Raw genomic sequence first — 16,334 nt, 5'->3', positions numbered from 1 at the left:
TGAATGATTAACCAATAATGTTTTAGAAAGATTTAAACTCTAAAACTTTAAAACATTAAACAAGGATATCAAAGCCATTCTCCAATATGCTTGATTCCCATAGCTGCAGTGTGCGAGTTGTGCTTCGCCTGCGGCAGAGGTTTAGTCAATGGATCTGATATGTTGTCATCAGTTCCAATTTTGCTTATCTCGACTTCTTTTCTTTCAACGAACTCTCGTAGAAGGTGAAATCTACGAAGTACATGCTTGACTCTCTGGTGGTGTCTAGGCTCCTTTGCCTGTGCAATAGCTCCGTTATTATCACAATACAGGGCTATTGGTCCTTTAATGGAGGGGACTACACCAAGTTCACCTATGAACTTCCTTAGCCATATAGCTTCCTTTGCTGCTTCATGTGCAGCAATGTACTCCGCTTCAGTTGTAGAATCCGCAATGGTGCTTTGCTTAGCACTTTTCCAGCTTACTGCTCCTCCGTTGAGGCAGAAGACAAACCCAGACTGTGATCTGAAATCATCTTTGTCGGTTTGGAAACTTGCGTCCGTATAGCCTTTAACAATTAATTCATCATCTCCACCATAGACCAGGAAGTCATCTTTGTGCCTTTTCAGGTACTTCAGAATATTCTTGGCAGCAGTCCAATGCGCCTCTCCTGGGTCTGACTGGTATCTGCTCGTAGCACTGAGTGCGTACGCAACATCCGGGCGTGTACATATCATAGCATACATTATTGAACCAATCAATGGTGCATATGGAATCCCATTCATTCGTCTACGCTCATCAAGTGTTTTTGGGCACTGAGTCTTGCTTAGAGTTATTCCATGAGACATGGGTAGGTAGCCTCGCTTGGAGTCTGCCATCTTGAACCTATCAAGCACCTTATTGATATAAGTGCTTTGACTAAGTCCAATCATCTTTTTAGATCTATCTCTGTAAATCTTGATGCCCAATATGTACTGTGCTTCTCCTAGATCTTTCATCGAAAAACATTTCCCAAGCCAAATCTTGACAGAGTTCAACATAGGAATGTCATTTCCGATAAGTAATATGTCGTCGACATATAATACTAGGAAAGCAATTTTGCTCCCACTGACCTTCTTGTATACACAAGATTCGTCTGCGTTCTTGATGAAACCAAAGTCACTGACTGCCTCATCAAAACGTATATTCCAGCTCCTGGATGCCTGCTTCAATCCGTAGATTGACTTCTTTAGCTTGCATACCTTTTTAGCATTCTTTGGATCCTCAAAACCTTCAGGTTGTGTCATAAACACAGTTTCTGTTAAAACGCCGTTTAAGAAAGCAGTTTTGACATCCATCTGCCATATTTCGTAATCGTAATATGCAGCGATTGCTAACATTATCCGAATAGACTTTAGCATTGCAACTGGTGAAAAGGTTTCATCGTAATCCACACCGTGGACTTGCCTGTAACCTTTTGCAGCCAATCTAGCTTTGAAAACTTCAAGTTTCCCATCCTTGTCCTTTTTCAGTTTGAAAACCCATTTGCTTCCAATGGCTTGGTAGCCATCTGGCAAATCGACCAAATCCCATACTTGGTTTTCAGACATGGAGTCTAATTCAGATTGCATGGCTTCTTGCCATTGCTTGGAGCAAGGGCTCGTCATAGCTTGTTTGTAAGTCGCAGGTTCATCACTTTCAAGTAATAGAACGTCATAGCTCTCGTTCGTCAAAATACCTAAGTACCTTTCCGGTTGAGATCTATATCTTTGGGATCTATGCGGGGTAACATTTCTAGATTGACCATGATTCTCACCAGATTCTTCTAAAGATCTCCGAGTTTCATCCTGAATGTCATCTTGAGCATTCTCTAGAGTTTGTTGTTCGACTCGAATTTCTTCGAGGTCTACTTTTCTCCCACTTGTCATTTTGGAAATGTGATCTTTCTCCAAAAAGACACCATCTCGAGCAACAAACACCTTGTTCTCAGATGTATTGTAGAAGTAATACCCCTTTGTTTCCTTTGGATAGCCCACAAGGATACATTTGTCAGATTTTGGATGAAGTTTGTCTGAAATTAATCGTTTGACGTATACTTCACATCCCCAAATCTTAAGAAAAGACACATTTGGAGGCTTTCCAAACCATAATTCATATGGAGTCTTTTCGACAGCTTTAGACGGAGCTCTATTTATAGTGAGTGCAGCTGTATTTAGTGCATGTCCCGAAAATTCTAATGGAAGTTTGGCCTGACCCATCATTGACCTGACCATGTCTAGCAAGGTTCTGTTCCTCCGTTCCGACACACCGTTCCATTGTGGTGTTCCAGGAGGAGTCAATTCTGATAGAATTCCACATTCTTTCAGATGGTCATCAAATTCATAGCTCAGATATTCACCGCCTCTATCAGACCGCAGTGCCTTAATCTTCTTGCCCAATTGATTCTCTACTTCACTCTGAAATTCCTTGAATTTGTCAAAGGATTCAGACTTATGCTTCATTAGGTAGACATAACCATATCTACTGAAGTCATCGGTGAAAGTGATAAAGTAGCTGAAACCACCTCTAGCATTTGTACTCATTGGTCCACATACATCTTTATGGATTAAACCCAATAGTTCATTTGCTCTTTCTCCAACTTTAGAGAAAGGTTGCTTTGTCATTTTGCCAAGTAAACATGATTCGCATTTACCATAATCCTCTAAGTCAAATGGTTCTAGAATTCCTTCCTTTTGAAGTCTTTCTAAGCGTTTCAAGTTTATATGGCCTAATCGACAATGCCACAGATAGGTGAGATCTGAATCATCCTTTTTGGCCTTTTTGGTATTTATGTTATATACTTGTTTGTCGTGATCTAATAAATAAAGTCCATTGACTAATCTAGCAGATCCATAAAACATCTCTTTAAAATAAAACGAACAACTATTGTCTTTTATTAAAAAGGAAAATCCCTTAGCATCTAAGCAAGAAACTGAAATGATGTTTTTAGTAAGACTTGGAACATGGAAACACTCTTCCAGTTCCAAAACTAGCCCGGAGGGCAACGACAAATAATAAGTTCCTACAGCTAATGCAGCAATCCGTGCTCCATTTCCCACTCGTAGGTCGACTTCTCCCTTGCTTAACTTTCTACTTCTTCTTAGTCCCTGTGGATTAGAACATAAGTGTGAGCCACAACCTGTATCTAATACCCAAGAAGTTGAATTAGCAAGTATACAGTCTATAACGAAAATACCTGAAGATGGAACGACTGTTCCGTTCTTCTGATCTTCCTTTAGCTTCAAGCAATCTCTCTTCCAATGCCCCTTCTTCTTGCAGTAGAAGCATTCGGATTCAGAAGTGGGTTGACTGACCTTCCTCTTTACAGATTTGGCGCCAGTTTGCTTAGTTGGGCTGGCCTTGTTGCCACCTTTCTTAGCATTCCTCTTCTTTCCAGATTTCTTGAACTTGCCCCCACGCACCATAAGCACATCCTGCTTATCACTTTTGAGCGTCTTTTCAGCGGTCTTCAGCATACCGTGAAGCTCAATGAGCGTTTTGTCCAGACTATTCATACTGTAGTTCAGTTTGAACTGATCATACCCGCTATGAAGAGAATGGAGGATGGTGTCTATAGCCATTTCCTGAGAAAATTGCTGATCCAGCCGACTCATATTCTCAATGAGTCCAATAATTTTGAGAACATGTGGACTTACGGGCTCGCCTTTCTTAAGCTTGGTCTCAAGAATTTGCCTATGAGTCTCGAATCTTTCGACTCGAGCCAGATCTTGGAACATGTTCTTCAACTCACTGATGATTGTGAAAGCATCTGAGTTGATGAACGTTTTCTGCAGATCTGCACTCATGGTGGCGAGCATTAGACATTTCACATCCTTGTTGGCATCAATCCAACGATTGAGGGCTGCCTGAGTGACCCCGTCGCCTGCGGCTTCGGGCATCGCCTCTTCTAGGACATACTCCTTTTCTTCCTCCATAAGAACTATTTGCAAGTTCCTTTGCCAGTCAAGGAAGTTTTTCCCGCTCAACTTCTCCTTTTCGAGAATTGATCGAATGTTGAATGAATTGTTGTTTGCCATATTTAAAACTACAATTGAAAAGAATAAACAAATAAATAACCATTCACAGTTTCTCTTAATAAACTTAAATTCTAGCATACATGCATAATTCAATGTTTATTAAGCATTTTATTCAAGTTATGTGTTCCGGCAGGTGTGAATAAAATGATTCCAAGATCCTAAAATCATTGAAGAACTAAGCACAGTTTGTCGACTTAATCCTAAAACATCTTAGGTAAGCAAAAGCCTTTTGCTAATAGTCTAGAAACTATTCTTGGTTGATAGGTACGTCTAAGAACTTATTAGGTAAACCTATCGATTTTGCCACGACATAAAAGGACTCCTTACTTATATCGTTGAGTTTCACCAAAACTAACATGTAATCACAATTATTTGTGTACCTTGCCCCTTTAGGACCAATAAGTAACACCTCGCTGAGCGAAAACTATTACTAGATTGATGTAAAGGATATCCAAGCAAGTGTATATTTTGGCATGGCACCTTTTAACTCAATTTTTAAGTTTGGAACTTAAGGCTCTTACTATGTTGGTTAGATTTTAAGTGAACTAAAATCCTTAATCATGCAACATAATCAAGCTTTGATCTCATGCATTTTAAGACATATTTAAAAGCAATAAATAACTTAAAACATGCATAAGATAAATGTGATCTAGTATGGCCCGACTTCATCTTGAAGCTTTAACTTCAAAGTCCGTCTTGAAAATCTCCGTGGGAGGCACCATTTTCTTCAAATAGGATAAGCTATAATTAAAACTAATTACAACTATTTGATGGTACGCAGACCATATTTGAATTGAAAAACTAATTTGGTACTTTAGACCAATTACATTCAAATTAATGGTACGCAGACCATATTTTCTATCCTATTTGGGCCATACTAGTCACTTCATAACCTGCAAAACAGTACATATACAATATATACCATTCACCCATTCATTATCATGAATGGCCCACATAGCTGGTTAGTAAAACACATTATGCATCACATAAACATTTGCAGCAATTAATCAAGGGCACCAATAATCTACAAATTATTCAGTCCTTATTAATTCTAATCAAGTTGTTTTAACCTTAAGGATTTGTAGACCTAATCAAGAGTTTATGACTAAAAAGGGCTCCCACTTAAACCAATAAATTCATATGCTTTACTAATTTTAAACATAAAAACGTATTTCTAGTCTAACCGGAAACATACAAATTTAATTAAAATTTAAAGCTCATATAAATTTATAATTGAATCCAAAAATTTAATTTAATTTCAGTCGTATTTAAATTAATTCATGATTTTAATTTTAGTAAAATAATTAGAATAAATAAAATTTATTATAATTACAATATTCAAAATTAAAATCCAAGAAAATAATTTAAATTATTAATTTTAAAATTAATTAAAATTACGAAAACTGAAAATTTCAAATTAAAATTTTAAAACGATCTAATCGCAACGCAACAATCCCACGCAACGCACGCCCATGGGCCACACGCACACAGCCATCGCTGGCCATGTGCGCGCAGCCCATGCGCTGCGTCGCATCGCTGCTGCTCACCATCGCAAGGCATCATGCGAGCTGGTGCTCGCTGCGCGCGCCAGCGCTCGACGCAACAAGCATGCTGTCGCAGCCCATCGCTGCGCGCAGCGCTCGTCGCACGTCGCAACAAGCAAGCTGCTCGCCATCGCTGGGCACAGCGCTCGTCGCACGTTGCAACAAGCACGCTGCACGCCATCGCTGGGCGCAGCGCTCGTCGCATGTCGCAACAAGCACGCTGCACGCCATCGCTGGGCGCAGCGCTCGTCGCACGCACACTAGCGCTCGCTGCGCGCGAGGCTCCGCATGCTTGCGCGAGGCAGTGCGCGCTGTGGCGCAGCTCGCTTGCTGCCCACACGCGACTGCTCGTGCCTTGCTCTCGCCCTCGCCCATTCGCCCATCGCACACAGCCCACGACACAAGGCAGGGCTGCTGCCTTGTGCTCTTGCACCATGGCCTTGCTCATTGCATTCGTACCGCATTGGCGACGAGCTCCCTTGCTCGTCGTCGCATGCCCGCACTATACAACACCCCTTAAGGGTAACACGTAGCGTCCATTGCTTTGTGCGTGCAAGTTATATGAGCGAGTCCCATAAAAATTAAAAATTTATATTCAAAATTAATGACAAATTAATAAATAATATTAATTTCATAATTTTAGGGCGAAAAATCGAAAATTTATTATTTAATTGATTTCCGATTAACATGTATTCAAGTCTGGGTCATAAAAATTTAAAATTTAACATAAATTTACAATTTTTATGGTGGTTTTTAATCATAGGTTTCTAATTAAATTATAACTAATTATGAAAATCAAATTAATTCTAAATTATTTCAATTTTCAACAAATTAATCATAATTACAAATTAGATTGCATAATTAACAAGGCTAGGCATTCAAACTTGTTAAACATATACAGTAGGTCAATCAAAAATTCAAGATTTATCAACAAGAATCGCAAATATTTAATTTAACATCTTAAATTTACGAAATTTTGCATTCGAAAAACTAAAACCTCCGAAAAGTCATAGTTAGGCTTCGAATTTGAGAATTCTGGGTTCGGCCGAAGAAACTGCCGAAAAACTGCGTACGTATAATTAAATAAACGCAATTTGCAATTAATTAACAACTACGAAAATTAATCACCCCTTTTTAATTCTTGCAAATTTGTAATATTTAATCATGTTTATGCAATTTAGATTATGAAAATAATAAGAGGCTCGTGATACCACTGTTAGGTTATGATACATATGACAATTCATAAATCATGCGGAAAAACCATAAAGCCAGGAAAGCATATTATTTACACATAATCATTTAGCATAGTTTAGATGCATACACTTTGTTGCGTGCCTTCCCTAGCTGCGCCCGAACCGATCAAGAACAAGTCTTTAGGACTCCAAGTGTCGTCCCTCCGTAGATAGTCCACAGCACGTCCGGATCCGCCTTAAGCTTGACCAACTAGGATCGCCCTTAAGGTACTTAGAATTTTCGGCACATATAGGCAATTATGTGACTGAATTTTTGCTCTCAAAAATCACTTTGAATACTTGAATTCTCTATATAAATTATGAGCCCTTAACTCATATTTATAGACCATGGAATAAGTAATCGAATCCTACTAGGATACGAATTAATTAAATTAGAATCCTAGTAGAATTCTTATTTAATTAATTTATCTTTTAGGATTAGGAATTTTAATCATTAAACAAATCCTATACTCTTTAGGTTTCGTATGTGAACACAAACTCTACAGGAGCATGACCCGCAAGCGTGCAGGCCATGCCCGCGCACAGCCCACACGACCGCTCGGCCCACGCGAGCTACAAGCCCACGCGAGCTGCAGCAATGCTCGCAGCCCACTGCTCGTAGCTGCGCGCGCTGCCACGGCCAGCTGGGCCTGGCCTTGCGCTGGGTCTGGCGTGGCCTTGGCTGTTCGTGTGGCGCGCTTGGCTTGCTGGGCGATGGCCCGGCTTCGTGCTGGGCCTTCGTCTGGCAGGCCTCGTCCGATGCTAATTCGTACGATACGCTTCCAATTAAATTCCCGATTCCGGAATTTATTTCCGATACGAACAATATTTAATATTTTCGATTCCGGAATTAATTTCCGTTTCGAACAAATATTTAATATTTCCGTTTCCGGAATTATTTTCCGATTCCGATAATATTTCCGATTCTGACAATATTTCCGTTTCCGGCAATATTTTCGATTCCGGCAATATTTCCATTTCCAATAATATTTTCCGATACGTACCATGTTTCCGTTTCCGGCAACATCTACGACTTGGATAATATTTATATTTCCGATACGATCCATATTTCCGTTTCCGGCAATATCATCGTTTCCGGAGTATTCATTTCTTGCCTGTGACGATCTCAGCTCCCACTGAAACCAAGATCCGTCGATTCCGAATATCCATAGATGGAGTATTTAATGCCATTAAATACTTGATCCGTTTACGTACTATTTGTGTGACCCTACGGGTTCAGTCAAGAGTAAGCTGTGCATTAATATAATTAATTCCACTTGAACTGAAGCGGCCTCTAGTCAGGCATTCAGCTCACTTGATCTCACTGAATTATTAACTTGTTAATTAATACTGAACCGCATTTATTAGACTTAATATTATATGCATACTTGGACCAAGGGCACTATTTCCTTCAGTTTGCGGAACACGTATTTCGGTATAATTCTTTGGCCAATTGGTTTATGAATGTTTGGGCAATTTTTAAGGTCGTTGGTTTTCTAACATTGTTTGTCACACACAATCACATATTTCGCTACACATAACTAACATTACATCATGAGGCAATAATAATATGTCATGTAGTTTATGATAGGCTTCTATGGGTAGGTTTTGCGCCTGGCTTGGTACCGCTTCTATCGCAGATCCAACACATGCCCCGGTCGAGGTAGTGCCTTCAACAGACGAATTTCGCCCAAGAGGCCAATCACGATGTAAGCCAAGGGGGCATGCACCAATGAGAGGGACCTAATGGGCGAGCGATTGGGTTTGGGACGGGTGTACTACTAGCGAAAGTGCCGGGTGGACAACATCCGAAGCGTATGCACCCCCCGGTTGGCGATGGGTATCCTTAGTCCTAACTTCTGAGGGAGCCAAGATTCGTTATGCGGTTCTGTCCGTTCACATTAATATGCTGATTTTCAGGTCGTCCCAACTTGATGGGGAAATAAACGCGGGGTAGGATCGTTTCACCCTTCGGCTATTTTGATTACCTACGAGCACGAGTATTTCCTTCACTATCCCCAGTGGAGTCGCCACTGTGAGGGGGTCGAAAAAGCACGAGGCTAATGCGTGACCTTGTCCCTCGTGGGTGTGACGTTTCTTTTTGTCAAATCAAGTGTAATTAGATTTCCTGTGAGTTTACACCCAATTGACTAGTAATATAGGAGTCGCCATTCAGTTTTTAACGACAATGAGAAAAACTGACAAAACCCGGTTATCGTGACATAAAGGGAGTGCAATTATGCTTCACCACGACGGTCGTAGGTTCCCTTGTGATCCCTGGTGTGGGGATCTCTCAACAGACACCCGCAAGGTAGAGATTGAGGGTTCGGGGGACTGTAACTACCGAGAGGAGTACTCTCTCTTCGATAACTCCAGAGGCAGGATATCCTTACTAGCTCAGCATAAATAATTGAAGCGACATGCGTTAACTATTAAAATAATCTGAGTTGATTTTAACAATATGCAACATATAGTACTAGATCTAACGCGATTATCTGATTTAGATTGTTTTAAGGGACCTAGCATGATAATCCAATTTCCCAAAATATTATCTTTATTAGGCGTGATAGAACAATCAGATTTAATTAGTTTAACAGTTCATAAAAGGGCGAGGAAAGCAATTAAACCATGGAAGAGGGACACATTACGACGCACCCTTGAGAGGTGCGTCACGGTTCTCAGAAAACTAACCACTTTGACTTTTCTATTTCTCCTTTTATTTAACGAATCTCAAATTATAGGACATGATACGTTCTATTCGATTTTTGGATCGATTGCGACAGAACGCGTGATCAGTTTTGCAGCGTGAGGCTTAGGCTTAGGGGTTTAGAGTCAATACTCAGAATAATAATTGTGTGTTGTGTCTTTTTCACGTCGAACTTAGGGCCCTATTTATAGAAAAGAGTTCGTGGAAAGATAGAATTGTAGAACTCTAATCCACGAGGAATTAGGAAAGAACACGTCCCAGGTAATTTCAGCGCCCAGGGCTGGGCGCCGAAGATTTCGGCGCCCAGAGCCAGGCGTTGAAAATAGGATCTGGGCTGTTTCTTTGTCAGATTAGAATTCTTAGAATCCGGAGTGTATGAGACTTTAATCGAGTCTTTTAGTGCGTATTAATTTTATGATGGAATGCATCTGGGCCCATTACGAACTCTAGGCTCGTTAGAATTTTAATTAATACGTAACTCTTATATTCGAATCGTATTAGGAATAGGATTCTCTCGCAATTTCTATCTCATTTAGGATTTATGTTGGAGTGCAACACCTAATTCTGACAGGTTTCTATCTTTTATGACTTGCCACTTTTAACAACTACCCATTACGGTAGTTACTATTTTTAGCAGGTTTCCATAAATGGCAGGTTTCTATAAATAGCAGGTTTCGGGTGAAATGAAAAGGGGATTGAGATTCGTTATTTTATAGGAGATGCGTTATTTTATGTTCTCATCATCGAACCTTCCCTTTCGGGAAGGGGGACAAAAGTAGGTGTCTACAGTTAGCCGCCACTTTGACTGAGTCTTGGAGTAAGACGATGGTCAAAGTATTAGACGGAGTGCGTCACACAAGCCATGGTGACCTGCTTTTGTGAGGGTCTCACGAGCCCCCGAGTGATAACATTTGACTTAAGGGTCATCACTTGAAGTGCCGACATATCCCTCACGTGTCATTGGGATTTGTCAACGCATAGTATAGAAACTCCCTCACTTTGTCATTGGAAGTATCTAAAGAGACGTAGAAACTCCCTCACTTTGTCATTGGGAGTAGCTAAAGATGTTTTCGAAATTAAAGCTATAAAGTGTAATTGGGCCTGGCCAAGCCCAACCACGAGGTAAAAATGTTTTTAAAGATTCTCATTTTCAGGGCTAGCTAAACGAGAAAACCCCCTTGTTTTTGTGGGACGTAAAACGAAGGAAAATCCAGCACATCGTTCTTTTTTGGAAAAACGGAAAACCAATCCTTTAATTTTTGGAAAAAGGGAAAACCGAAAAAAGTTATCGCTGCAGCGACTAAGGACCTGCGCGGTTAGTGACGCAGACCCCGCCGGCTGAAGATGGCGAGCCTGTCCGCTAAGGGTGGACACCCCGTCTGATAGAAGTGGACGAATGTGTTTTGAAATTTGAAAATAAGGATCTACGCGGTTTGTGACGTAGACCCCGCCGGCTAAAGATGGTGAACATGTCCGCTAAGGGTGGACACCACGTCCGATAGAAGTGGACGAATCTATTTTGAAATTTGTTTGTGCTTTTTGAAAATAAGGACCTACGCGGTTTATATTGAAAGGTTTATATCCTTCCAAAACTTTCGAAGGAAAAGAGGTTGCAATCCATCTGGCCCAGAGCTTTTAATGGGGTTCATTTGGAAAAGCACATTTTTGACCTCATCAGAAGTAGGGCAACTAATCAAGTAGGCAGAGTCAGCAGAAGAAATGTTAGAATAGGAGCAGGTTGGAACATTCTTATTAAGGCTATAAGAGTGGGAGGAAGAAAACACATTAACAAAATAGTCCCTAGCCATAGACTTCAGGATGTCCTGGTCATGAATCCACACATCATCTTCATTTTTTAAGCACGGAATTTTACTTCTTGATTTTTTTTATCTTGGCAATAGTGTGAAAGTATTTAGTATTCCAGTCAGCAAACTTTCTCCAATTTAAACCTACTTTTTGTGCCCAGATAACTCTTTCCATATGATAAATATTTTTAAGCTCAGAAAGTAATTCCTTTTCAAGATTAAAGATGAAAGGAGAAAAAAATTTAGTGAGGCTAATTTGACATCCATCAATTCTACGTAGTAAGTTTTGTTTCTTAAGTTTAAGATTCCCAAAAATGTTCCTATTCCAAGAATGAATAGAGGAAAGAAATTTTTGGCGTCCATCAAGGAAATTCATATTAGTATTACTCCAATTCCCACAAAAAGTTCATGAAAATTAGGGTGAGATAACCAAAGTTCTTTACAACAAAAGGGGAAGGGGCCAAATAATTTATCAGAAAAGACATTAATCAACAAGGGGCAATGATCTGAATAAGTTTTTGGTAAATGGAGTACCTGAGTGTTAGGATAAGTGTTCAGCCAGCTTGGATTCGCCAGTGCTTTGTCCAACCGTTAACAGATTATCCCCATTCCTTCACGAGCATTAATCTAGGTAAAGGGATTGCCTTGGAAACCCAAGTCAACCAAGGAAGCTGCATCAGCCAAGACATTCAAATCCGCACATTGAGAACCCACAAATAAACCTTCTACCACCCAATTTTTCTGCCTGACTTGTTACCTCATTTAAATCACCCAACACTAGCCAAGGGGTGGTAGGGGAGGAAGGCTAGACTTAAGCTCGTTCCAAAGCTCATGTCTTTTGGAACTGGTACTAGGAGCATAAACTCCAGTGATTAAAATCTCAGGTTGAGAAGGATTCAGTTTAAACAGGGCATGGAAGTAATTAGGAGTTTTTTCAGTGTGCAGAATGAGAGAGACAACATCTGGATTGTAGAAACACCAAACACCTCCCCTTCTCCCATCAGCAGGAACAACCAAACATTTATCAAAACCTAAGTATTTCCCCACAGCATTAGCCCTATCTTCATTATTTTTAGTTTCCAAAATAATAAAAATAGAGGGTTTGTGGTTACTGATGATATCCCAAGCATAAGGAATAAAATCATTCTTGCTATCTCCCCTAACATTCCAGATAACAAGATTCATATCAGGATCAGGAAAAGAGGTAGGAGTAAAACCTGAAACCTTGAGATTATTGGCTAGAATCCATGGAAAGAATTTCTCCATATCCTTCCGATTTCCCAGTTGTTCCATCAGTACCACATCCTTCATCTTGAGTGGTTGAACCATTGATTGAATCTCCTTCTCTCCTCCATTGATCATCCCCTAGTAGCGGAATTCCAACTGAAGACCCACTACTCCTTTTCGAACTTTGTAAGTTTTCGTATGGTTTGCTAGCCTTTCTAAGTTTAGCTCGACTGGGTTTGACAGCAAGGCAAAGTTTGTTGGATTTTTTGAAGGTGGAAGAAGAGGAAATTGGTTGAAGTGGGTGGAGAACGGTGGTGGAGGCAGGTTCACCGGTGGTTGCAAGAGGTTGAGGGAGTTGGTTTGGTAAGCTTGGAGCCGGAGTAACAAATTGTGCATCTATGCAATTTTCTGAGTGGTGGGAGGTGTCTCTATCGGTGCCCATGGGAGATGAATCCTCAAGGGAGTAGATGGGGGTGGGGTGATAAAGGGGTTCACGGTCGGGTCTAGTGGTGGAGGTGGACGAGTTGGTGGTTTCTGAAGTGGGTAAGGGTTGAATGGAAGCCGGAACGACAACGACGTCCTCGAGCTGGAGGCAATTTGTTGCTGAAGGGTTCTGTTGACAGCTGGGAGAGGTGGTGGAGAAGCTGGTGGGGGGGTTGCTGCATTGATCGGGGATGGAGGAGATAGGGGTGGAGATGGTGGTGGTGGTGGCCGACGACTTTGATTTGGTCGGCGGGAAGCTCTTTGTTTGCGAAGTCGAGGGAATTGAGGCTTTCTTTCCATTGTTTTTGAATTTCTTGGTTGTGAGAGAAGACAGTGGAGTTGTAAGATCATTGTTGTTAGTTGTTTCTGATGTATTTGAAGATGGTAGAGGAGTGGAATAGAGATGGTCACCTCCCGGATTGCCCATTGTTGAAGGTTCCATGTGGCGTATCAGAGCTGGGTGGGAAAAAGCAGAAGAGGAAGATGAAGGGATGTGTTTCTCTGGCATAATTAAGAGATTTATTGTAGGATCTCCTTCATTCCCAATAACCTTTACACAAATACCTGAAAAGCTAACTTCCTTTTGTAGATTTGCCAATGATTCCCTTTCCATGGAAGTTTCGAATTGTATTTTTCTTTGCCTTTGGGAAGATGGTTCACAACTGATTGGCCCAGTTTCGGTTTTTGTGGAGTATTCCTTGGTTGCCTCAGTTTATTGGGCCTTGGCCCTCTTTTATTAACTACCATTGTCCATGGCCCATAGTTATTATTCTTGTAATTATCCATAGTTGATTGATCAGATAATTGGGGGGTCATGGGTTGACTAGATGGATTTTGGCACATGGTGGGGTTATGGGTGGAGGGAACTATTTCAGTAGTGGGATTTTTAGTGGGTTGAATTTCAGAGGTGGGGTCCAACTAGGAGGAGGTTGTGACAAAAGTGTTATTTAAATTATTTTGTCGGTTAGTTTGAGCAAGGTTAGGGTAATTAGGGTTAGTGGACAAGGAGCAATTATCTTTTTGGTGCCCAATTTTTCCACATGAAAAACATAAGGAATGAATATTTTCATATTCAATAAGCTGCCATTGATTTCCTACCCGGACTGAAGTGACAAGAGGAATATTAAGACTAATGACTAAACAGACTCTTGAGTACCTAGCTTTGGTTAAATGATCCGTTGCGTAATCATCCCCGCCATTTTCACAATTTCGAACAAAGCTTGTTTATCATAATATTCAACATGCAATTCTGGGAATCTAATCCAAACCGTCATTGAATCAAATGGATTTGTTGAAGGTCTAAAGTTTGGTTTCCATTTTGTGATCATTAGATAATGATCAAGAACGAACCAAGGTCCTCCTAAAGAGCCTTATCGTAATCATCTTGTAGCGAGAATCTAAACAGATAAACATTATGAACAAGATTAATCACTTCTAAATTACCCTTTGGCTTCCAAGTAATTCTCACCCGTTGGGTAATGAAGGAAGGACGAACTGAGATACCTAGACACTTCCCCATCAAAGTCAGTTTCCATGGCTGACGAAGCTTATCCAAAGTAGCTTTTGGAAACTGCACTGCCTTTGATTCATCAGGTGGATCAACCTCTGGGTCTTCCCATTCCAGAGAAGTTATTTGGATGCGTTTGGCTTCATCAAACCATTGGGAGTTCCCTTCTACGGCTTGTTTAAAGGACAATGGGCGTGGTGGAGTGTTGAGTTGAGGTGAAATGGTGAGTTGTGATGGGTTTTCTTGGTCTTCCATTGTAATATCTGGAGTTATTTGGGGTACGGTATCAGTGATCAAGTTAAACATTGGTGACTCTGGTTCCATTTCGAAAGATTGAAGCTACGACTGCGAACGAAGTAGACAAGCACCTGCAAAAACAAGAAAGCAAACACGAAAAAATTTGAGGCCTCCTTTCCAAAGGCGAGAAGGATTATCTCCAGCAATCTAGCTTAGATCAAGAGAGAAGGCAGAGAGAAAAGCTAGAGAGAGAAAAGCTAGAGAGAGAAAGCATAGAGTGAGTGAGTAGGATGTGTTATTTATACTGATGGTGTAATATAGTTGGTGTTGCGGATAATGGGATATAATAAGACTTAAGTATGTGTTTTGTATGCATAATGACATGATTGTGTTAGTGATGAACGGCATTGATGTCGCTCCCAGCTTAGGTTTTCGTATTAGTTTTATTATGATTTTCGTAGTTTATATAGTTTTTTATAGCATTTTTATGTTTTCTTTCCATCATGTGCATTATAGGTGAATCTTGTGGAAAACCAAGTAGATTGGAGCAAATTGCAGTGTTGTGCGATCGAACATGGTCTTGTGCGCCCGAACAGTGAAGAAAAGGTGGACTTAAGGAAGAAGCAGCGTTGTGCGATCGAACGACTTTCTTGTTCGATCGCACAAAAGACCCCTTGTGCGGTCGTGTTCTGTTCAACGACCGCACAAAATGGAATTTCTAACCAGAATGTCCCCAGATTTTGGAATCGATCGCACAGGAAATCACTCGCCCGCACAAGAATTAGTGCGCCCACACGAAGTTGCTGTGCAACCACACTGAAGATTTTGATGAATTTGGCTAAGGCAGGTCTGTTCGATCGCACAGAAATTTCGTGCGGTCGAACATGACGAAGGAAAATATTCTTCGCTCTGTTTACTCGCACACAAATTATGTGTGCCCACACGATTTCACTCCGTTCGATCGCACAGAGGGTTTGTGCGACCGAACGTCGACGCGGGCTGGGTTTATTTGAATTTTAAGTTTCTATTTGGAGAAACATATAAATAGCTTTATTGATTTTTATTTTAGGGAGAATTTTATAATATCAAATTTAGTTTTCAGAAATTCTAGAGAGCTTAGTTCTTAGTTTTGTGCTTTTGAGGAGAGAGAAACTCATCAATTGGAGGAAGCTTCATTTGTAATTCTCTAAACTCTTAATTTCTTTAATGTTTTCAATTCAATTCTTAATGATTTACTTCTCTTCTTGAAATTCTTGAATGTTTTAATGCTTTGATGATATTTTGCTTGAATTTCTTCATCTCATAATTCTCAATTGATTTTCTACTTTGATTCTTAGTTGTTGATTCTTTTAATTCAATTTTTCAATTCAATGTCTAATTGCCTTCAATCTTTCATTTCCTTAGTTAGAACTATGATTTGTGAGTAGTTTCTAGTTAGGGAAAGGGGTAAAACTAGGGGTTGAATTGGGGGAAATTGAAGGATAATTCATTATTATTGATGTGATTAAATTTGATTTGATGCTAGGAATTCCATGACTAGTGAATTGGTAGTTGCAAA

The 16,334-nt window shown here is 40.4% G+C and overlaps 1 protein-coding gene across 1 annotated transcript; it reads right to left on the bottom strand.

Annotated features, from left to right (window-relative positions):
- Nucleotides 1-12,553: 12,553 nt before the first annotated feature.
- Nucleotides 12,554-13,645, bottom strand: LOC130463098 (cell wall protein DAN4-like). The gene has a single exon (XM_056832135.1). The coding sequence runs from the start codon at nt 13,643-13,645 to the stop codon at nt 12,554-12,556; it is 1,092 nt and encodes a 363-aa protein (XP_056688113.1).
- Between the last annotated feature and the right edge of the window lie 2,689 nt (nt 13,646-16,334).

The sequence above is a fragment of the Spinacia oleracea genome, chromosome 6 (genome assembly GCF_020520425.1).
Source record: "Spinacia oleracea cultivar Varoflay chromosome 6, BTI_SOV_V1, whole genome shotgun sequence".
Classification (NCBI taxonomy): domain Eukaryota; kingdom Viridiplantae; phylum Streptophyta; class Magnoliopsida; order Caryophyllales; family Amaranthaceae; genus Spinacia; species Spinacia oleracea.
Note: the sequence above shows the minus strand (reverse complement) of the source record. Positions and strands in the feature narration are given on the sequence as shown.